The 23,701-nt window shown below is 44.8% G+C and overlaps 2 protein-coding genes and 1 long non-coding RNA gene across 6 annotated transcripts in view; 2 read left to right on the top strand and 1 right to left on the bottom strand.

The window, feature by feature from the left end:
- The window catches only part of LOC127004797 (uncharacterized), a 7,332-nt gene extending 332 nt beyond the window's left edge, over positions 1-7,000 (top strand). Inside the window, exons 1-2 of the long non-coding RNA XR_007758007.1 lie at positions 1-1,395; positions 1,577-7,000. The exon at positions 1-1,395 is cut by the window's left edge and continues 332 nt beyond it. This is a non-coding gene — a long non-coding RNA (uncharacterized LOC127004797). The remainder of the gene's footprint in view (positions 1,396-1,576) is intronic.
- Positions 1-7,777, bottom strand: part of LOC127004793 (TBC1 domain family member 10A-like) — a 28,505-nt gene extending 20,728 nt beyond the window's left edge. For 2 of the 3 annotated variants that reach the window (XM_050872932.1, XM_050872933.1), the window contains exon 1: positions 7,612-7,777. The gene's annotated coding sequence lies outside the window, so the exon portion shown is untranslated. The remainder of the gene's footprint in view (positions 1-7,611) is intronic. The other variant, XM_050872930.1, reaches the window with a different exon arrangement.
- Positions 7,778-9,061: 1,284 nt separating this feature from the next.
- On the top strand, positions 9,062-19,495 carry LOC127004785 (transmembrane protein 145-like). 2 transcript variants are annotated; one of them, XM_050872915.1, is made up of 11 exons: positions 9,062-10,036; positions 10,151-10,300; positions 10,445-10,645; positions 11,450-11,528; positions 12,546-12,617; positions 13,139-13,288; positions 16,299-16,471; positions 17,272-17,444; positions 17,983-18,103; positions 18,385-18,591; positions 19,119-19,495. In XM_050872915.1, exons 1-11 carry the CDS (start codon positions 9,821-9,823, stop codon positions 19,263-19,265), a joined length of 1,689 nt encoding a protein of 562 aa, XP_050728872.1. In that variant the 5' UTR covers positions 9,062-9,820; the 3' UTR covers positions 19,266-19,495. The 2 variants fall into 2 exon arrangements, with proteins under 2 accessions (XP_050728872.1, XP_050728870.1); XM_050872913.1 differs by having other exon boundaries at positions 9,062-10,300.
- The last annotated feature ends 4,206 nt before the right edge of the window (positions 19,496-23,701 follow it).

The raw sequence follows: 23,701 nt of genomic DNA, 5'->3' as shown, positions 1-23,701 counted from the left end.
GATGACAAAAAAATTATCCACATCCTGACACAGACTGCATCATACCTCCACCCCATGACACACACACACACACACACACACACACCAGTAATTTCTCAACACTAAATCATACAAAATCTCAACTAAGCACAAATCAACATAATTCTCTTCCTACTCTATGTTAACCTCATCAAACAAAGGATCTCATTCAAAGATCCTTCCGCCCCTCACATCAACAATTTCCAAAATCCAAATAGTAGATCAGTCAGGTCCTAGTGAGTGTTTTTTGTAGGTTCATGGCACAGAGGGAGGGTCAAACTACCACCAGGGTCATTAAACTACCCCTGGAAATGCCCACAACTCTTACGAAAGCCTTGTCAACTATGTGATCTTGGGCGGCAGAATGGTTAAGAGTATGACATTTCTAAAGGCAAAATACTGGGTTGGATGCATTTTTATGAGTGTTTTTGTAGGTTCATGACACAGAGAAAGGGTCACACTACCACCAGGGTCATTAAACTATCCCTGGAAATGCCCACAACTCCTATTATGAAAGCCTTGTCAAATATGTGATCTTGGGCGGCAAAATGGTTAAGATTATGACATTTCTAAAGGCAAAATACTGGGTTAGATACATTTTTATGAGTGTTTTTGTAGGTTCATGGTACAGAGGAAGGGTTTAACTACCACCAGGGTCATTAAACTAGCCCTGGAAATGCCCACAACTCCTACGAAATCCTTGTCAGATATGTGATCTTGGGCAGCAAAATGGTTAAGATTATGACATTTCAAAAGGCAAAATACTGGGTTGGATGTGTTCTCATGAGTGTTTCTGTAGGTCCATGGTACAAAGGAAGGGTCAGACTACCACCAGAGTCATTAAACTATCCCTGGAAATGCCCACAACTCCTACAAAAGCCTTGTCAACTATGTGATTTTGGGCGGCAAAATGGTGAAGAATATGGAATTTCTAGGGCAAAATACTGGGTTAGATGCATTTTTATGAGTGAATTTGTAGGCTCATGGTACAGAGGGAGGGTCACACTACCACCAGGGTCACTAAACTACCCCTGGAAATGCCCCAAACTCCTACGAAAGTTTTGTCAAATATGTGATCTTGGGCAGCAAAATGGTGAAGAATATGGAATTTCTAGGGCAAAATACTGGGTTAGATGCATTTTTATGAGTGAATTTGTAAGTTCATGGTACAGAGGGAGGGTCACACCACCACCAGGGTCATTAAACTACCCCTGGAAATGCCCCAAACTCCTAGGAAAGCTTTGTCAAATATGTGATCTTGGGCGGCAAAATGGTTAAGATTATGACATTTCTAAAGGCAAAGTACTGGGTTAGATACATTTTTATGAGTGTTTTTGTAGGTTCATGGTACAGAGGAAGGGTTTAACTACCACCAGGGTCATTAAACTACCCCTGGAAACGCCCCAAACTCCTACGAAAGCTTTGTCAAATATGTGATCTTGGGCGGCAAAATGGTTAAGATTATGACATTTCTAAAGGCAAAATACTGGGTTAGATACATTTTTATGAGTGTTTTTGTAGGTTCATGGTACAGAGGAAGGGTTTAACTACCACCAAGGTCATTAAACTACCCCTGGAAACGCCCCAAACTCCTACGAAAGCTTTGTCAAATATGTGATCTTGGGCGGCAAAATGTTTAATGATACAACCCTAAGAATTTTTCATCACCATACTGCTACAACATGGTGAGGCAAGATTACACTATGCTTACACCCCCTGTCCCCAATGATAACACACGCACACACACACTCGCACTTACTCACTCATATACGCTTGAGATAAGGCCAGCTCTTAATTATGAGTCACCAAGGAAAAGCCACAGCGCACTTATCATCATTACCCCAATTATCAAACTTCCCGACGCAGCGACATTCCCCTCCTCGCCTATCATGGCTCAAGCAGGCACAGGAATAACAATGTTTACACTCCAGGTGGATTTTATTTCTTCCTTTTAATGATTATGACTAACACAAGTGATCTAATTTACTCTCTCTCTCTCTGGTTCTAGTTGTTGTTGTTGCTTTCTTTTTACTGTTTGCAGACTTCTTTTTTCTCCCCTTCTCCTATTATGGCTGCTGCAAGTAATGTGATATATTCTTCTGCTATGTATTCCGTTCTGGCATAATAATATACATACATACTTAAATACTTACAGACACTTCAGGTTAAAATGCAGTGCCTAATTCTGTCATACTATATTCATACTATATCTATATGGTACTATTCTCTATGTCACTCTAATATATTCTTTTGCTATGTATGTAATTCTGATAGACTTCTATTTCTTCCATCAACAACAACTATGGATGAAGCCAGCACTCAATTGTTTCTTCATATCATTCTCCTTTCTTGATAAGCTAATGTCCCTCTATGTCAATAATCTTCTATGTTATCTCATCCGCTTTCTACATCTCTTACTGCTTCCACTTCCATTTTCTTTTTCTCAGGGTCTCAGGTGCTTGGGGGCTGCTGGATACCTAACTTAATGTCCCTCTACTCAAACGATCTTCTATGTTATCTCATCCGCTTTCTACATCTCTTACTGCTTCCACTTCCATTTTCTTTTTCTCAGGGTCTCAGATGCTTGCGGGTTGCTGGATAGGTGGCTTATAGTATCTACACCCTTCCTCTCTAAATGCTCCATCTCTTACTAATACTAATATCAATTTCCTGCTTTGGGTGTCGAGACCAGTGTTGTGAAAGAGGCAGAACAAAGAGGGTATCACATCCAGGTGGGAAATAGTATATGCTGTTATCTGCCGTGTCCTGATAATTTGAGATAATCCACGCAACTGCCTATAGTGTTATCACCGGCGCTGGGAACTGACACACACACACACACACACACACACACACACACACACGCACATACAAACTCCTGCCTCATCAAATCTCCTCTCTTCTCCAACAAAACTAATAAACTCAACAGCCTAGCAAGGAAGGAAAAGAGCTCAAAGGTTGACAGAGATGAGAACCAAGACCCCGTGTAGCGATACCATATGCCCCCAACTTTACCTTAGGGGGGGGGTTGGTTGCCTTAAAATTAAAACTTATTCTTGAGACAAATAAATAAGAGTTAGGATTTTGCTTTAAGTTAGGGGATGTTAATGGAGAGAGGAACAATGGTTTAATGGAAGAGGCACTGAAAGAAAATTGGGTTAGGGTTGCTCTAAAATTAAGGGAAACGGGGTCAGGGTTGTTAAGGGGCGGAGATAACTAGCTGGTAAAGGAATTGAGTACCCTATGCAACGAAGGAATGATGGGAATAGAAAAAATGATATCAGCTCAACCACATAGCAAGGAGAGATGAGAGAGAGAGGAAAGGTATTGAAGAGAGTGCCAGAACAGAGATGACTGGATGGAGACTTACTCTTCCATTCTCTCCCCCTCTCTCGCTCTCTCTCCTTCCTTGCTTACTCCCTCAAGCACTTACATTCTCTCCCTCTCTCCTCCTCCTCTTCACTTCTTCCTTCCTCCCTAAAGCACTTCCATATTCCTTCATCTTTCTCTCATTCTCCTCTCCTTCACTCCATTCCTTCCTTCCTATACCTATCCTCTTCCTTCCCCTCTTAAGAAGCTCAGGACGGGAGAGGAAGTCATGGGAGATATATAGAGTGATAGAGTGAGGAAATACAAGAAACAACAACAATGCCGCAGGAAGAGGACTATGACTGGGTGTTGACATAAGGTGGGAGAAGGTCACGAGAGATACAGAATGAGAGAGTGACTAGGAAGAACAATAACAAGGGCATAAGAAGAGAACAATGCCTGGGTGTTTACTTATGATGGAAAACGCAGCACACAAAACTATATATAATGACAGACTGAAGAGGCGACAAACAGGTGTTTCCAAGAGGTGAAGAAATATGAACACACAATATCTATGGCACAAGAAAAGGAGGAAAACTGGGTGCTTACTAGTGGTGATAGAGAACAACAAACAAACCTATATAATGACAGGCTGAAGACATTACAAACAGGTATTTCCAAGAGGTGAAGGAATAGGAAAACACAATATCTATGACACAAGAAGAGGAGGGCAACTAGGTGCTTACTAATGGTGAAAGAGCACAGCAAACAAACAACAGCCTGAGGAAAGCTTGCATAAGAAACAGGTGTAGAAACAAAGACAAGTAAACAATGACTATATTTCTAATGGGTGACGGAGAGAGAGAAATCATAATATCACACCACCAATAGGGGTCAACGAGCCTCAGTCAACACCAGGAATAAACAAAACTAATAAAAGATTAACGATAACCTTCCTTTTGTTTCTATAGTCCCTCGCTCTCCCCTTCCCTTCTCTCTCTCCTCTCCCCATCCTTCCCCCTATCTCTCTCCTGCTGTAACATCCCCACACGATAGAAAATATAGTACAGGTGAAATGTAATATACCTTGTAGTAGAAATACCTGTCGAAATGAAGATGGGAGAACCAGGTGTTAACGAGTGAGTATACATTTCTGCCAGGTGACGGAGAGAAAGCATAACACGCCAGCGATAAGGGACAATAAGCCTCAATCAACACCAGGAACAGACAAAACTAACAGCCTGAGGAAACCTTGTACCAGAAACAGCTGTCGAATCAAAGGTGTGTAAGCGAGTATATTTCTAACAGGTGACGGAGTGAGAGAAATCATAATACCACACCACCGATAAGGGACAATAAGCCTCAATCAACGACAGCAACAGGCAAACCAGTCATAGCTAGTCATGCGGCGAGTGGGTGGTGGTGCACTGTAGCCTTGTGATCGCTGAGCTGCAACTGGGCCGAACACTGAGGGAATAAATCACAGCTCGACCATGTAGGTACTGACGTCAATATGGGTTTTCGCTATAGTTTTTGACATTATTTTTGGTAGTGTATTTTTAGCTTATCCAGTGGTGTGTGTTGCTTCATTCTTTCTTTCTTGCTTGCTTGCTTTTGTCCTTGTTGCATCAGTCTGTCTTTTTGTATAGTTTTTTGTTTTGTTCTATTAATATTTTCATTTTTCTTTCATTTTTTTTTATATCATTCTTTGTATCTATTTTCATCCTCTCCAGTGGTGTCTGTTTCTTTTTATTTTCATTCTTGTTACACTTGCATCTACTCTTTTAAAGGCTTTTCTTTTCCATCAATAGGCATGTATGTTTTCAGTAGTTTATTTTTTGCCATCATTTCTTGTGTATATATTTTTTTTTCTATCCAGTGCTCTGTTGTTGTTTTTTCATTTTTCATTTTTTTCCTTCCTGTGCCTGTCTTTCTATAGCTTTCCATCTTTCTTTCTGTCACCCACACTTCATATTTCTTTGCTCTCACTGTCAGGCTTTCGATCATTTTTTCCTTCCTCTCACCGCCTGTCTATTCTTAAGCTTCTTTCATCTTTTTTTTCTTACATTCTACCACCCACACTCTCTACTTTTCTTCTTTGCTATCAGTGTCATGCTTTCTAACTTTATTTTCCTTCCTCTCACTGCCTGTCATTTTAGCTTTTCTTTCTCTTTTTTCCTTCCTTTCCCTCTTTTTCCTTCTTTATTCCCCCAGTCACTGGTGTTAACTTTCCTCAAATCACATAATGGAACCTTTTAACTTTTCTTTTCTTCTTCTTTCTTGTCATTGGAGTTCCTTTTTCTCTAATCGTATAGTGGAACCTGTTATCCTTCCTCCCTTCCTTTCACTGCCTATATCTTTTTCTTCTTTCTTTCTTCTTTTTCTTCCTCAGAACTCATCATTGTCTTCGAAGTTACTTTTTTCCCAAATTGCACAATGGAAACTTTTATCTCTCCTCCCATTCTTTCGCTGCCTATCTTTTTATCTTTCTTCTTTTCTTCTGCAAGTCTTATTTTCATCCTTAGAACTCATGTTGTCCTCGGAGTTACTTTCTCTATAATCCTGCTAGTAATGGGACCTATCACACCACCTCTCCCTAACCCACTACCAAGCTGCCCAGAGCCACAAGGAATACTGAACTCCTTACTTATGACCACAGGGGGAATTTAAGACAACATATGAGGTATAAAACAATAGAACGAAGGAAGGCCGAAGTGTTATGCATTGCTGCACGACTCACACACACAAGCCTAAACAATCACGACCAAGGACACAATTCTGATTCACCACACAATGTTACCATGTTGAAATTTAGTGCAGATGTGATGGAAATGAGCGCCAAGGCCATGCGTAGAGACAGCCTATGCATATTGCTTAATCTTTACCATCTCCTTTTCTATTAAAACCCTTCCTTCCGCTCTCTCTCATCCTCATCCTCCTCCCTTACTCCCTGAAGCAATTACACATTCTCTCTCTCTCTCTCTCTCTCTCTCTCCTTCCTTACTCCCTCAAGCACTTACATTCTCTCCCTCTCTCCTCCACTTCACTTCTTCCTTACTCCCTCAAGCACTTCCATATTCCCTCCTTCTCTCTCTCTCATTCTCCTCTCCTCCATGCCCTTCCATCCTTACTCTCCCTTCTTCCTTCCCCTCTCTCTCTCCCTCCACACACACACACAAGGAAGGGCTGAGCAGTACCTTTATAAATAGACACACACACACAGAGAAAGGTGAAGGGGCAGAAGGGGGATGGGAAGGGAAGGGAGGCTGGGTAGGGTAAGCTTGACCCCGCCCCTCGATCCTGTCCCTTCCTCCTCCTCCTCTTCCCTTGCCCTAAAAATACTTGAATCATCCTTATTTCTTCCTTTATCTACTGTTTTTATCTTATTTCCACGTGTCCAGAAGAAGAATAAGCCTTTGACACATCCTTCATCCACATACGAATGCATAAGAACGAAGGAGAGAGGACGAGATGGAGGAGGAGGAGGAAGTCGAGAAGATATGTAAACAAACTCTTATTTCTTCATTTCAAGGCGTTTTTTATCTTATTTCCACCTGTCCGTAAGAATAATTGTCCCTTGATGCACCTTTCTTACATACACGAGTAGTTAAAAACGAGAGAGAGAGAGAGAGAGAGAGAGAGAGAGAGAGAGAGAGAGAGAGAGAGAGAGAGAGATCGTAAACACAACCTTATTTTTCTTTGATTTCATGGGATTTAAAGAGGAAAAAGAGGAAGAAAAGAGAAGGAATGAAGAGGAAAAAAAGATTAGGAAAAGAGGAAAACGAAAGAGGAGAGAGGGAAATAAGGAGGAGAGAGAGAGAGAGAGAGAGAGAGAGAGAGAGAGAGAGAGAGAGAGAGAGAGAGAGAGAGAGAGAGGAGGAAGAGGGAAGAGAGGGAAAAGAGGAGAGAGAGAGAGAGAGAGAGAGAGAGAGAGAGAGAGAGAGAGAGAGAGAGAGAGAGAGAGAAGAGGAAAAAGAGAAGAGAGAAAGAGGAGAGAGAGAGAGAGAGAGAGAGAGAGAGAGAGAGAGAGAGAGAGAGAGAGAGAGAGAGAGAGAGAGAGAGAGAGAAGGAAAAAAATAGAAGAACGAAGAAGACAGGAGGAAGAGGAAAATAAAGAGGAAGAAGAGAGAGGAAGAGGAGAATAAAGAGGAAGAGGAAAATAAAGAGAAACAAGAGAGAGGAAGAGGAGAATAAAGAGGAAGAAGAGAGGAAGAAAATGACAGACAGACAACCACCACAACCTACTTAAATGACCCTCTCTCCCCCGTGACCCTTCCTGCTCACCTGCTGCGTCCTGCTGGTGGCACCCTGACCCCTGGCACTCTCACTCCCCCAGGGTCATGCCTCTCACTCCCTCGCCTGGGGTAACACGGGGCTGGGGAACGTCACCCTGGGGAGCGTACATCCACCTCGCACGGGGGTTGAAAGGATACTGAGCAGGGTTGCCGGGTCTCCAGTGTTGCCAGATAGCTTTGAGGAGAATCCGCTATAAGTGGTGCTAAAGCTGGCCGGAAATCCGCTAAACTCTCATAAATGGCATAGAAAAAGGATATTTTTTTACATATATAAATAAATGTATAAATATGGAACAATTGTGAAGTGAATGAGAATGAGAAGGATTAACAAGGAGGAGAACTGAGGAAAAGTTATCAGTGAGGTGAAGACATATTAGTTGCTACAGAGAAAAAAAAAAAAAAAACAGGAATTTTTAATTATGAGGTAGAGATAAATGAGGAACAGCTGAGATAATTAAAGAGAAGATTACAAAGTTAATAAGAGGGATATCTATGGGTCGTATTACAAGACATTTCGTTGTCAAAATATACATATTTGACAAGACTTTCGTAGGAGTTGTGGGCACTTCCAACAATAGTTTTATATGACCCTGGTGGTAGTTTGACCCTTCCTCTGTACCATGAACCCGAAGAAACACTTATTAGAACCCGATTGACCCCCGAACTCATTAGAACCCGAATGACCCCCGAACTCATTAGAACCCGATTGACCCCCGAACTCATTAGAACCCGAATGACCCCCGAACTCATTAGAACCCGATTGACCCCCGAACTCATTAGAACCCGATTGACCCCCGAACTCATTAGAACCCGATTGACCCCCGAACTCATTAGAACCCGAATGACCCCCGAACTCATTAGAACCGATTGACCCCTGAACTAATTAGAACACGATTGAACCCCGAACTCATTAGAACCCGATTGACCCCCGAACTCATTAGAACCCGATTGACCCCCGAACTCATTAGAACCCGAATGACCCCCGAACTCATTAGAACCCGAATGACCCCCGAACTCATTAGAACCCGATTGACCCCCGAACTCATTAGAACCCGAATGACCCCCGAACTCATTAGAACCCGATTGACCCCCGAACTCATTAGAACCCGATTGACCCCCGAACTCATTAGAACCCGAATGACCCCCGAACTCATTAGAACCCGATTGACCCCCGAACTCATTAGAACCCGAATGACCCCCTCTTTGACCTTTAGAAATAAATGTGAGAAGCGAAAGGGTCTTATAATATGGATATGAGGTAGAGTGTGCAGCAGGGAGGGCTCGTCCATCACACACTGATCGACTGACTGAAGTTTATTGTTGCAGAGAAATACAAAAAAGGGAGATGCAGGAGCATACATTTGTAATAATAATAATAATAATAATAGTAATAATAATAATAATAATAGTAATAGTAATAATAAAACAAACGACAGAAATACTGTCATCTTTACCGTGCACTCCTTGATGAGGGGTGAGTCATCGAAGTGGTCCCATCACCTTCATCGTCGTCATCAACATGCGTCATACAGCGAAACCTGCAAACATGATCGGTATTTACTCCATGCATGATTTATTGCTGTATTGAGATTCCCGTGTGCGTTATAGAACATGCATACCTGTGTGTGTGTGTGTGTGTGTGTGTGTGTGTGTGTCTGGTGTGAGGTATCGCTTCGGCACGTGTCAGTTAAGGGTGTTGTGCATCGCTTCCAGTCACCAGTGGCGTGAGGCAGCAGCCCTCGCTCCATCGATTCGTTAATGGCGTGGTGGTGGTGGTGCCTGCTGGTCACAGCCAGTGCTGCGCCGCGAGTCACGCTGGGCAGTGTGCGTCGTGAGTCGTGAGTCCAGAGTGCCCCGTGAGTACCCCGCCCCCCCGGTCCCCCTGGTGGCGTCTGTCCCCCCCTTCCACTCGTAGGTATGCTGCCTGGGATGGTGGCACACACAGCCCAGTGAGCCCACGGCCCCGCAGAGCCTCGCCCCCCTGTGACTTTGTGTTCGGCGAGGGCGCAAGGCTGCGAGGCGCGTCCCCACACGGCCGCCTGACGCATGTGGCCAGCAGGTGCGAGCCCTCCGTGATCGATACGCGTTACACCTGCCGCGTCCTGTCCGAGGGTGCATCGCAGGGGGTCTGCCCGACCCCCTGGGTGCGCGGGGCTCCACATGCCCCGGCCCGCCCCGCCCGCGTCCCCCATGCAAGGATGGCTCCGTGCCCCATTGGAAGGCGGGGTCGCCGCCGCCTCTGGCACACCAAGACAGACAAGGACACTTCACGGCAGGAGGCTCCTTCCACGCGCGGCTCGGTGCGGGGCGTCTTCTGGCCTCGTGGGGCGTGGGTGTGGGCGTGGGCTACCCTGACACTGGTGGCGGCCCCTGCGCACGCCAAGTACGTGGAGGGCTTCCTCAAGACCTCTGAGGTGGGCACCCCGCCGCGTCTGTCCCCACCGTGCCCTTGCTTAACACATACTGAAGACGCCCTTCCTGTATGCCTCGCCGGCCCGCCCAGCACTAACCCTCCTCTCCCCCTGCAGCGGTGGGCATATCTGGCGCGGTTCTGCTTCCTCTCGCATGACGGCGCCTTCTCCTTCGAGGTGGAGTACGACATGCGGTTCGCCACGCAGCGCCTCTTGCTGTACTACGACGCCCCGGACCAGTGGCCAGCGGTCTACGGCAGCACGAAGGTGAGCCGGGGCGGTAGGGGTGCATGAGGAAAAGTTATGTAGCTGTAAACCCTACGATAACGCCCCACTCAATACTCGATATTTAGCTCGCATTTCAGTTGTCCATCCCCGCCCAACCACGTCGCCCTCCCCCATTTTTGGCAGACCTGCGAGGAACGCGAGGCCGCCCTCCTCCCAAACAACAACCAGCGGATCAACCTGACGCGGCCCTCCTTCCTAGCGGACTGCCGCGTCGAGAACCAGGCCGGCGATCTCTCCCGCTACGTCTGCCACGGCAAGAACCACTTCACCAGCGCAAGGGAGCGGTGGTGGTTCATCGCGGCCAGCAACTGTGAGAGCACGCAGGTATGGAAGGCGAATGGAAGAGTGGAGAGGGGAGAGTGGGGAGAGGAATGGGAGGAATGGAAGAGTGGAGAGAGGAGTGGAAGAGTGGAGAGGAGCAGGACAGAAAAAAGCAGGAATAAACAGGACAGGAAAGGCGAGACATGGATTGAAGGGAAAGGAGGAAAGGAAAGGAAAAGACAATATGGGAGATGGAATTAAGGTTACTGTTAAAACTATATACTTTCTGTCTATATATGAAGAAAGGACAGGACGAAGGAAAAGGAGGAGAGGAAAGGAGAGAAAACGATACAGGAGGAGAGAGATCGAGGGCTATTATGAAAACGATTTACACTTTATCTATCTATCTATCTATCTATCTATCTATCTATATATAAATGACTGACAAGACGAAGAGAAGAGATGATATTAAAAAGAAAAAGATAGATAAGAGGCTCACACTATACCTATTTATCTATCTATCTATCTACCTATATATCTATCTATCTATCTGTCTATTTATCTATCTATAAAGGAATGACAGGAGGAAGGGAAAGGATGATATTAAAAGGAAATGATGCAGAAGATATGGAGACAGTGCTAAACTTACTCCCTACCTATCTCTCTATCTATCTATCTATCTATCTATCTATGTATCTATCTGTCTATCTACAAAGGAATGACAGGAGGAAGGGAAAGGATGATAATAAAATGGAAACAGAAACAAAAGATAAGGAGCTATAATACTACAACTACTCCCTACCTATCTATCCATCTATCTATCTATCTATCTATCTATCTATCTATCTATCTATCTATCTATCTCAGGGTCTGGAGCTGAGTTACAGGCTGACCATGACCAACGGATACTCCTACTGGTACAAACACTTCTCAGCTGACGAGTTCTGTAAGTATTTAGCGACCAACACACACACACACTCACACACACACAATACCCCCCCCCCCCCCCACACACACACACTCAAATATTTATATCCAATTCTCACGCATTCCACTAGTTGTTTTATACGATGTTTTGGTTATAACGTAGTGTATTGCGTTATTACATTGTTTTTTTTCTTGTTATTTATTTATTTATTTTTTTATATTTCATTACTTCATCACTTAATCAGTCCTTCAAATATACGTGTAGTTCTGTTGTGATTTTTTTTTTTCATTTATTTTTTCATTCAAATTCTAACGCTTGCTTAATTTTCCCTCCTTATTGTTTTTTTTTCTCTTTTAATTATTTTTTTCTTTAATACTTCAAGGCTTAATCAATCCATCAAACACATTCGTAGTTCTCTTGTGATAGTATTTTCTTCCATTTTTTTTTCATTCAAATTCTAACGCTTGGTTAATTTTCTCTCCTTCTCTTTTAATTTATCTTTTTCTTTAATACTTCAACGCTTAATCAATCCATCAAACACATTCGTAGTTCTGTTGTTATATTATTTTTCTTCGCTTTTCTTCCTTTCAAATTCTAACGCTTGCTTAATTTTCTCTCCTTCTCTTTTAATTCATTTTTTTCTTAAATACTTCAACGCTTAATCAATCCATCAAACACATTCGTAGTTCTGTTGTTATATTATTTTTCTTCGCTTTTCTTCCTTTCAAAACTTAACGTTTTTTCCCTCCTTCTCTTTTAATTCATCTTTTTCTTTAATACTTCAAGGCTTAATCAATCCATCAAACACATTCGTAGTTCTGTTGTGATATTATTTTTCTTCGTTTTTCTTCCTTTCAAACTCTAACGCTTCCTTCCTTCTTTCCTTACTGGGTTATTTATCTTGTTATTTTTTCTCGTAATTTATCCATTTTCTTTATTCCGTCCATTAAACATACGTAGTTCTGTTATGGTATATTGTTTTCGTGTTTTCTTTTCAAACTCTAACGCATCCTTCCTTCTTTCTCTTCTCTGTAGATATCCTGAGAACAGATTTATCGGCTCTGGTGCTTCAGCTTGGCGTCATGTTCCTTTCCCTCCTCTCCTCAGGTAAGTCAGACAGGTGAGGTGACTTTTTCAACTTAGTTTCCCCTTGATTAGTTCGTCTACCTGTCCTGTATCGTTCGCTTCACCTCTTCTTAATTCCATTCTTCTTTTCCTTATCTCTTCTTAAACGTAAGAACAATCAAGTGTACTTCAGTGTTTAATCTTCTAGGCTATCATATAATTATTCCACTAAGCTATCATTCTTTCTTTCCTTCTTTTCCTTCCCTCTTTCTTCCTTTCTTTTCTTTCCTTTCTTATTCTTTTCCTTTATTTTCTTTCTTTCTTTTTCTCCTCCGTCTTTCTTCCTTTCTTTTCCTTCTCTCTTCCTTCCTTTCTCTTTCTTTTCCTCTCTTTTCTTTCTTCCTTTATTTTCCCTCTCTCTTCCTTTCCTTCTTTTTTTCCTGGTTTTCCCATCTCGTTCTCGTCCTCCGCTCCCGAAACTCCTACGAAATATATGTCTGGGTGTCGATATGTTTAAGAATATGACCCCTGACCCCTGACCCAAAATTCATCCCATCTCTCAGCCGAACTCAAGAAACGCGAGCTACTACACACGACCTACAACCTCTACCTGGCGGCTGTGATAACGCAGGTGTTCGCCCTCACCTTCCTCACGCTGCACTACGCTAACTACGGCTTCAACGGCGTCGGCTTCCCCTTCAGCAGACTCGTGGGTGAGGGACGGGAAGGGGAAGGGAAGGGAAGGGGGGGAGGGGAAGGGAAAGGTTTGGACTGAGTAGCTGATTTGGGAAGGGAAGGGAAGGGTAGGGAAGGAAGGGAAAGGTTAGGATTGAGTAGCTGGTTTGTGAAGGGAAGGGAAGGGAAGGAAGGGAAAGGAAGGGAGGGGAAGGGAAGGAAAAGAAGGGAAAGGTTAGGATTGAGTAGCTGGTTTGGGAAGGTAAGGACAGGTATAGGAAGGAGATGGGAGGGGAAGGGGATGGAAGGGGAAGGGAGAGGAAGGGAAGGGAAGGGAATGTTAGGATAGGGTGCCTGGTCTATCTTGTATTATGGGAAGGGAAAGTAAGGGAAGGGAAGGGAAGGGAGGGAAAGGGAAGGGAAGGGAAGGAAAGGGAAGGGAAGGGGAAAAGAAGGGAAGGGAAGGGAAGGTAAGGTTGAAATGGCTTTTCTATCGTGTTATGGGAACGGAAGAAAAGGGAAGGGAAGGGGAAAAGAAGGGAAGGTAAAAAGAAGGGAAGGTAAAGGAAGGTTATGTTAAAATGGTTTGTCTATTGTGTTATGGGAAGGGAAGGGAAGGGTAGGTAAGGGGAAGGTAAGGGAAGGTTAGGTTAAAATGGTTTGTCTATCGTGTTATGGGAAGGGAAGGGAAGGGTAGGTAAGGGGAAGGTAAGGGAAGGTTAGGTTAAAATGGCTTGTCTATCGTGTTATGGGAAGGGAAGGGAAGGGTAGGGAAGGGGAAGGTAAGGGAAGGTTAGGTTAAAATGGCTTGTCTATCGTGTTATGGGAAGGAAGGAAGGGTAGGAAGGGAAGGTAAGGAAGGTAAGGTTAAAATAAACATCTATCGTGTTATGGAAGGAAGGAAGGGTAGGTAAGGGGAAGGTAAGGGAAGGTTAGGTTAAAATGGTTTGTCTATCGTGTTATGGGAAGGGAAGGGAAGGGTAGGGAAGGGGAAGGTAAGGGAAGGTTAGGTTAAAATGGTTTGTCTATCGTGTTATGGGAAGGGAAGGGAAGGGTAGGGAAGGGAAGGTAAGGAAGGTTAGGTTAAAATGGCTTGTCTATCGTGTTATGGGAAGGGAAGGGAAGGGTAGGTAAGGGGAAGGTAAGGGAAGGTTAGGTTAAAATGGTTTGTAGATCGTGTTATGGGATGGGAAGGGAAGGGAAGGGAAGATGAGGGGAAGGGTAGGGAAGGTTAGGTTTAAACGGCTTGTCTATCGTGTTATGGGAAGGGAAGGGAAGGGTAGGGAAGGGGAAGGTAAGGGAAGGTTAGGTTAAAATGGTTTGTCTATCGTGTTATGGGAAGGGAAGGGAAGGGTAGGGAAGGGGAAGGTAAGGGAAGGTTATGTTAAAATGGTTTGTCTATCGTGTTATGGGAAGGGAAGGGAAGGGTAGGGAAGGGGAAGGTAAGGGAAGGTTAGGTTAAAATGGTTTGTCTATCGTGTTATGGGAAGGGAAGGGAAGGGTAGGTAAGGGGAAGGTAAGGGAAGGTTATGTTAAAATGGTTTGTCTATCGTGTTATGGGAAGGGAAGGGAAGGGTAGGGAAGGGGAAGGTAAGGGAAGGTTATGTTAAAATGGTTTGTCTATCGTGTTATGGGAAGGGAAGGGAAGGGTAGGGAAGGGGAAGGTAAGGGAAGGTTATGTTAAAATGGTTTGTCTATCGTGTTATGGGAAGGGACGGGAAGGGTAGGGAAGGGAAGGTAAGGAAGGTTAGTTAAAATGGTTTGTATATCGTGTTATGGTATGGGATGGGAAGGGTAGGGAAGGGGAAGGTAAGGGAAGGTTAGGTTAAAATGGTTTGTCTATCGTGTTATGGGAAGGGAAGGGAAGGGTAGGGAAGGGGAAGGTAAGGGAAGGTTAGGTTAAAATGGTTTGTCTATCGTGTTATGGGAAGGAAGGAAGGAAGGAAGATGAGGGAAGGTAGGGAAGGGGAAGGTAAGGGAAGGTTAGGTTAAAATGGTTTGTCTTTCGTGTTATGGGAAGGGAAGGGAAGGGTAGGGAAGGGGAAGGTAAGGGAAGGTTAAATGGTTAAAATGTTTGTCTATCGTGTTATGGGAAGGAAGGAAGGGTAGGTAAGGGGAAGGTAAGGGAAGGTTAGGTTAAAATGGTTTGTCTATCGTGTTATGGGAAGGGAAGGGAAGGGTAGGGAAGGGGAAGGTAAGGGAAGGTAAGGTTAAAATGGCTTGTCTATCGTGTTATGGGAAGGAAGGAAGGTAGGGAAGGGAAGGTAAGGAAGGTTAGGTTAAAATGGTTTGTCTATCGTGTTATGGGAAGGAAGGAAGGGAAGGAAGGGGAAGGTAAGGGAAGGTTATGTTAAAATGGTTTGTCTATCGTGTTATGGGAAGGGAAGGGAAGGGTAGGGAAGGTAAGGAAAAGAAGGTTAAAATGGCTTGTCTATCGTGTTATGGGAAGGGAAGGGAAGGGTAGGGAAGGGGAAGGTAAGGGAAGGTTAGGTTAAAATGGCTTGTCTATCGTGTTATGGGAAGGGAAGGGAAGGGAAGGGAACATGATGGGAAGGGAAGGGAAGGTTAAATGGGTTTGTCTATCGTGTTATGGGAAGGAAGGAAGGGAAGGAAGGAAGGGAAGGTAAGGAAGGTTAGGTTAAAATGGTTTGTCTATCGTGTTATGGGAAGGAAGGAAGGTAAGGGAAGGTTAGGTTAAAATGGCTTGTCTATCGTGTTATGGGAAGGGAAGGGAAGGGAAGGGAAGATGAGGGGAAGGGTAGGGAAGGGGAAGGTAAGGGAAGGTTAGGTTAAAATGGCTTGTCTATCGTGTTATGGGAAGGGAAGGGAAGGGAAGGGAAGATGAGGGGAAGGGTAGGGAAGGGGAAGGCTCCATTAAGCTATTAATAAACAAAATTATCCCTGTTATTGCCTAAGTTATTTATATAATCGACCTTTCTTTTTTTCTTTCAAACTCTAACGCTCCCTTTCTTCTCTGAGTTCTCTCCTCAATGCATTGTTCTGTTTCTCTTATACTTCATCCTTTTCTTTATTCCGAACTCGCTCCAGGGCGGGTGCTGCATACGGGAAGCACGGTGGTGATGGTGCTGCTGCTGTTGCTGGCCGCCAAGGGGTTCAACATCACACGCGGGCGGCTCAGACAGAACTCCGCCATTCGACTCACCGCCTTCATGTGCATCTATATCGTCACCTGTCTCGGCCTCTTCATCTACGAGCAGAATGTATGTTAGCTCCCAGCCCACCGTGCCACACCCTATCGAATGCATGTGTGCCACCTCCCCCCTCCTCCTCCTCGCCCCATATCGTTTTCACTCCTTGTTTTTAACCTAGTGTGACGGAGATGAGCACTGGGGTTACTCGTAGCTTAGCGTATGCCCCCAACCTCACCATTGCTATGCTCTATTAAAATCTTTCTTCCTAACCAAGTATACATCTTTGGTTAGTCTACTATGTGACGGAGATGGGCACTGGGGTTACTCGTAGCTTAGCGTATGCCCCCAACCTCACCATTGCTATGCTCTATTAAAATCTTTCTTCCTAACCAAGTATACATCTTTGGTTAGTCTACTATGTGACGGAGATGGGCACTGGGGTCACTTGTAGCTCAGTGGATCCTAATACCATACTCTGTTCAAATGTGTACCTCGTAAATGAGCCTCTCTTTCTTCCTAATCAAGCGTGACATCACTGGTTGATTAATTAGGCTATCATATTATTAATTCACTAACCTATCATCCTTTTCTTTCTTACTTTCTTTTCCTTCTCTTTCTTTCTTTTCACTTCTCTCTTTCTCTCTTCTTCCTATAACTTTTCCTTTCTTTTCTTTCTTTCCTTCTCTCTTCCTTTCTTCTTTTCCCTCTTTCTTTTCCTTATCTTTATCTTTTTCTTCTCTCTTCGATCCTTTCTTTCTTTTCCTTCTGTCTTCCTTTCTTTTCCTTCTCTATTCCTTCCTTCCCTCTTTCTTTCTTTCCTATATCCTTCTGTCTCCCATTCCTTCCTTCCTTCTTTCATTCCCCTTCAGGTGTTTGACCCCGGTGAGGTCCTGTACCTGTACGAGTCGCCGGCGGGATACGGGCTGGTGGCTCTGAGGATGCTAGCGTGGGTCATGTTCCTCTATTCCTGCTTCTTCACCGTCAAACACTACCCCGAGAAGAACGGCTTTTATGGGCCTTTCTTCACCTTCTACTCCCTGTGGTGAGCCCTAAGTTATATGTTCCTTCTTTAAGACAACCTAATCAGACCCTCTCCGCTTCTCTTCTGCTTAACCAGCCTCTCTCTCCTTCCCCTGGGTCCATTTTCTCTTATCTCAAAGCCTCAACGTCCTCCTCTTATGGGCTTATAACATAACCAGACCCTCTTCGATTCCCTTCGGCGTATTGTTCCTTTATGTTATGTTACAGCCTCACAGCATCCTCCCCTTTGTCTCTCATTAGATTAAAATTATTCTCCCTCTTGTCATACTGTTTTATCTCCCTTCCCTCCCCTTCCCTGCCCTTACCTAACCAGCGATATGTCTCCCCTCCTCCCCTTGTCTCTCATTAGATTAAGATACGTGACGCCTTACCTCCCTTATCTTCTATATTCTCCCCTTGTCATACTGTTTTATCTCCCTTCCCTCCCCTTCCCTGCCCTTACCTAACCAGCGTGTCTCCCCTCCCTCCCCTTCCCCTTCCTCTCCCGCATCTCACACCCTCTCCCTCGCCCTCTCCTCCTCCGGGCATCCCCTACGAAGGTTCCTGGCGGGCCCTGTGGTCATCATCATCAATAACCACGTGATCGACAAGTGGGTCAGAGAGAAGGTGGTCAACGGCGTCGATTTGGCCATTACGCTTCTTGGACATGTCTTTTTCCTGGTGGGTCCTCCTCCTTCTCCTCCTCCTTTTCGGCCATGCATAACTACCGCAATTGCTTCCTTATCCCTTCGTTAACGCATTATTCCTTCCTCCTTCCTCTACTCAGTTTCCCCTTCATACTCCTTTTCATTCCGTCCCCTCTTGCATTTGTTATCATGACGCAGCATTAATTAAACATGTATATCGATTATGTTAGTCCGTATCTTTCTTTCTATAACATAATAAAACTTTTCAACCCCCTTCTCCTTCTCCTTCTTCTCCTTCTCCTTCGCCTTCTGTAGATTCTGACCCGCCCCAGCGCCGCCAATCGGAACTTCCCATATCACGTTCGCACGGCTCAGGTCAGGGCGTTGGAGCAATCATCGACGGGCGTGGTGGGGAATAATACCATAGACGCCTTCTCCGCCCACCGCTACGCCCCTGACCTGACCGAACAACGCACACACGCAGCCCCCGACCTATTCCTTGTGTCCGGGGCCGTGGAGATGGTGAGTGAGGGAAGGAAGGAAGGAGGGAAGGGAAGGAGGGATGGGAATGAAGGATGAATGGAAAGAAATGAAGGAGCGTTAGATGAGAAAGAAGGAATGATGGATAGGAGGGAAGGGAGGGAAGGAGGGTAGGAAGGAAGGATGAATGGAAAGAAATGAGGGAGTGATGGATGAGGAAGAAGGAATGATGGATAGAGAGGAAGGAAGGAATGATGAGATAGAAGGAAGGAAGGAAACAAGGAAGGGAAGGACAGAGAAGGAGGAAGTAGTAGTAGTAGTAGTAGTAGTAGTAGTAGACGCATGCAAAATGATAAATTATGATAACTTACGATAACTATAACCCACAGAACTCTTATTTAAAACGTTACTTAGCCTTTTTTTTTTTTGTATACGTTCATGGGTAACAGAAGAAGGGTGAAACTACCACAAGGGTCACAAAACTACCCCTGGAAATGCCCACCACCCCTACGAAAGCCTTAAAATGTGTGTGCTGAGAATATAACCCAAGCCTCCGCCCTTCCTTTCAGATCCCGCTGCCCACGCCCAAGAGCATACTTCAACAGGACGTCAGCTACCCACACCACCCCGCCGGAGCCTCCCCACCCCTGAAGGAGACTAATTATAACCCTTCGGCGCCGCCCCTGACCCTGACCGCCCGTGATCCCCGCCCCTGAACACACACACACACACACACACGGGAAGGGAAGTTACGGATATGAATTAATGAAGTCACAAGAGAAAGGTGAGAAAAGGGAAAACTGTCTTATTGGTACAAAAAATTTCAGTTTCACCATACAAATATAAATAATTAGACTATTAGAATTCGTGGAGGCAAACTATGTACGGGAATATCAATAACACACACACACACACACACACACACACACACACACACGTCAAAACATATGCAAACACTTCGGACCAAGTTTTGGAGAATGTTTATACACGCGCAGTCTGTCTTTTCCTCCTATTTGTCTTTTTTTTCCTTCTCTGATTCTAAACACGCAAGTAAAAAGTGTCGAATTCTTATTTTTTGGTCTTATTGGAATGCCTTAACTTATTTATCCCTCTCTGTGTGTGTGTGTGTGTGTGTGTGTGTGTGTGTGTGTGTGTGTGTGTGTGTGTGTGTAATCAATAATGTCAATACACAGGCACGAATCTTGCTCCTAAATATCAGAGGATAAGGTCGGACTGTCCAGAGGTGTGTAGCAAGGTATGTCAAAGGGGGGGCATGCACCTGGGGGCGGGGGACAGCTAAGTAGGGGGGCACATAGGTTACTGTGGCAGTGGTTCCCAAACTTCTCCAGGATGCCCCCCCCTTCGGCTCCCAGATTTTTTTTTTTTTTTTACAACAAAGGAGGCAGCTCAAGGGCACACAAAAAAAGAAAACAATAATAAAAAAGCCCGCTACTCGCTGCTCCTAAAAAAGAAACAAAAGAGGTGGCCGAAAGCAAAATCAAATACGGGAGGAGAGGTGTCCTGATACCCTCCTCTTGAAAGAGTTCAAGTCGTAGGCAGGAGGAAATACAGATGAAGGAAGATTGTTCCAGAGTTTACCAGCGTGAGGGATGAAAGAGTGAAGATGCTGGTTAACTCTTGCATAAGGGGTTTGGACAGTATAGGGATGAGCATGAGTAGAAAGTCGAGTGCAGCGGGGCCGCGGGAGGGGGGGAGGCATGCAGTTATCAAGTTCAGAAGAGCAGTCAGCGTGGAAATATCGATAGAAGATAGAAAGAGAGGCAACATTGCGGCGGAATGTAAGAGGTAGAAGACTATCAGTATGAGGAGGAGAGCTGATGAGACGAAGAGCCTTAGCCTCCACTATGTCCAGAAGAGCTATGTGAGTGGAGCCCCCACACACATGAGATGCATACTCCATACGAGGGCGGACAAGGCTCCTGTATATGGACAGCAACTGTGCAGGGGAGAAGAACTGGCGGAGACAGTACAGAACGCCCAGCCTCGAGGAAGCTGATTTAGTAAGAGATGAGATATGAAGTTTCCAGTTGAGATTTTGAGTTAAGGATAGACCGAGGATGTTTAGTGTTGAGGAAGGTGATAGCTGGGTGTTGTCAAAGAATAGGGGATAGTTGTTTGGAAGATTGTGTCGAGTGGATAGGTGGAGAAACTGTGTTTTTGAGGCGTTGAAGGACACCAGGTTCTTCTTGCCCCAATCGGAAATAATAGTAAGGTCTGAGGCTAAGCGTTCTGCAGCCTCCAGCCTTGAGTCGTTAAGTTCCTGAAGGGTGGGTCTTCTATTAAAAGAAGTTGAGTAATGCAGAGTGGAATCATCGGCGTAGGAATGGATAGGACAGTTCGTTTTGGAAAGAAGATCATCAATGAACAACAGAAAAAGAGTGGGAGATAGGACAGAACCCTGTGGGACACCACTGTTAATAGATTTAGGGGAAGAACAGTGACCGTCTACCACGGCAGAAATAGAACAGTCAGAAAGGAAACTGGAGATAAAGGTACAGAGAGAAGGATAGAAACCGTAGGAGGGTAGTTTGGAAAGCAAAGATTTGTGCCAGACCCTATCAAAAGCTTTTGATATGTCCAGCGCAATAGCAAAAGTTTCACCGAAACGGCTAAGAGAGGATGACCAAGAGTCAGTTAAGAAGGCTAGGAGATCACCAGTAGAACGCCACTTGCGGAACCCCTACTAGCGATCAGATAGAAGGTCAGAAGTGGAAAGGTGCTTTTGAATCTTCCGGTTAAGGATTGATTCAAAAGCTTTAGATAGACAAGAAAGTAAAGCTATAGGACGGTAGTTTGAGGGATTGGAGCGGTCACCCTTCTTGGGCACAGGCTGTATGAATTAAGGCATACTTCCAGCAAGAAGGAAAGGTAGATGTTGACAGGCAGAGGCGAAAGAGTTTGACCAGGCAGGGTGACAGCACGGAGGCACAGTTTTTAAGGACAATAGGAGGCACTCCATCAGGTCCATAAGCCTTCTGAGGATTGAGGCCAGAGAAGGCATAGAGAACATCATTTTGAAGAATCTTTATAACAGGCATAAAGGAGTCAGAGGGGGGATGAGTAGGAGGAATATGCCCAGAATCGTCCAGAGTGGAGTTTTTAGAAAAAGTTTGAGAGAAGAGTTCAGCCTTAGAGATAGATGAGACGGCAGTGTTGCCGTCAGGACTGAGGAGTGGAGGGAAAGATGAAGAAGTGAAGTTGGAGGAGATGTTTTTGGCTAGATGCCAGAAGTCACGGGAAGAGTTAGAGAAAGCAAGGTTTTGGCATTTTCTATTAATGAAAGAATTTTTGGTAAGTCGGAGAATAGATCTGGCACGATTTCGGGCAGAAATGTAAAGTTCATAATTAGCATTAGCTTGAAGGCTCTGGTACCTTTTGTGAGCTACCTCTCTATCATTGACAGCACGAGAACAAGCGTGATTAAACCAAGGCTTTTTAGCGTGAGGAGTAGAGAAAGAACGAGGAATGTATGCCTCCATTCCAGAGACAATCACCTCTGTGATGCGCTGAGCACACACAGAGGGGTCTCTATCCTGGAAGCAATAATCATTCCACGGGAAATCGGAAAGGTACATCCTCAGGTCGTCCCACCGAGCTGAAGCAAAATTCCAGAAGCATCGCCTCTTCGGTGGGTCCAGAGGGTGTACAGGAGCGATAGGACAGGATGCAGAAATAAGATTGTGATCGGAGGAGCCCAACGGAGAGAACAGTTTGACAGAATAAGCAGAAGGGTTTGAGGTAAGGAAGAGGTCTAGAATGTTGGGCCGGTCTCCAAGACGGTCAGGAATACGTGTAGGGTGCTGGACCAACTGCTCTAGGTCGTTGAGGATAGCAAAGTTGTAGGCTTGTTCACCAGGATGGTCAGTGAATGAGGATGAAAGCCAAAGCTGGTGGTGAACATTGAAATCTCCTAGGATGGAGATTTCAGCGAAGGGAGAGTGGGTCAAGATGTGCTCCACTTTAGAATTCAAATAGTCAAAGAATTTTACATAGTTGGTAGAGTTAGGTGAGAGATAAACAGCACAGATGTATTTAGTAATAGAATGACAATGAAGTCTTAGCCAGATGGTGGAAAATTCAGAAGAGTCAAGGTCGTGGGCACGAGAGCAAGTGATGTTGTTGCGCACGTAGGCGCAACATCCAGCTTTGGATTGAAATTTAGGATAGAGATAGTAGGAGGGAACAGAGTAGAGATTGCTGTCAGTAGCCTCAGAAACCTGTGTTTCGGTAAGGAAGAGAAGGTGAGGTTTAGAGGAGGAGAGATGATGTTCCACAGAATGGAAATTAGAGCGAAGACCGCGAATGTTGCAGAAATTGAGAAGAAAGAGGTTCGAGGAGTTATCAAGACACCTCTCGGGTCGGCAGCCAGAAGGGGAGTCCTCCCTGGGGGAATTTGTGGTCACCCCCCCCAGGCGGGGACTCCGAGGGTTGGTGTAGGTGCGCCATTTTGAAATTTTAATTTTGGGAAAAGGTGTATATGTTGTGTGAATGTAGTGTGGTGTGGATAAAGAGAGGATCTGTCTTTAGAGAGCATGTTGAACTACTCTCCGGTGTTGGTGAGACAATAGGGAAACGGTTAGTGAGGACATGGGAAGGGTCTTTGGAGGGCTTCAGCTCCCTTCTCACCTCCCATATATACCTCACCGGGAGTGGCTTGCGCCCGTTCGGTAGGTGTCTTCCTACCTACTCCAGCGATGAGTTCTGCGTAACAAAATATAGTCATGTTCTCGTTGATATTTCCTATTTCAATTTTTATGATCAATGAGGCATATACGAGTTCCTTTACCTTGGCCTTAGGTTTTGTCATTCAGATATTGGTAAAAGAAAAGTTATAAATTGCTCCTAATATGCCAACCTCCCCCTCCGTACGCCCCCTCCCCCCCCAAGATATTTCCACCGCCCCCTTTCGAATCCTCTGCTATAATAGTGTGACTGTACAGCTATTGATGTATTCGTAGCAAGCACCATATGGATCAAGACACCTCTCCTCCCGAAACTGACCTCTTTTGGCCACTCTACTTTTGTCTATTATGTGAGCGGTGAGTATATATATAGCGGTCTTTTTTTCTGTAGCTACTCTTTTTGTTCCCCCTGAGCCGTCTCCTTTGCTGGAAAAAACAGGTACAATGGC

Source organism: Eriocheir sinensis, chromosome 29, assembly GCF_024679095.1.
Source record: "Eriocheir sinensis breed Jianghai 21 chromosome 29, ASM2467909v1, whole genome shotgun sequence".
NCBI classification, from domain to species: domain Eukaryota; kingdom Metazoa; phylum Arthropoda; class Malacostraca; order Decapoda; family Varunidae; genus Eriocheir; species Eriocheir sinensis.
This window is presented reverse-complemented; position numbering and strand designations above follow the sequence as displayed.

Bases quoted from the DNA above. Each gene is read 5' to 3' on its own strand.
- LOC127004785 (XM_050872913.1), top strand. From the start codon at position 9,821: ATGGCTCCGTGCCCCATTGGAAGGCGGGGTCGCCGCCGCCTCTGGCAC. The intron at 10,646-11,449 runs GTATGGAAGGCG...TATCTATCTCAG, and splicing joins GCAACTGTGAGAGCACGCAG to GGTCTGGAGCTGAGTTACAG. The intron at 11,529-12,545 runs GTAAGTATTTAG...TCTTCTCTGTAG, and splicing joins CTTCTCAGCTGACGAGTTCT to ATATCCTGAGAACAGATTTA.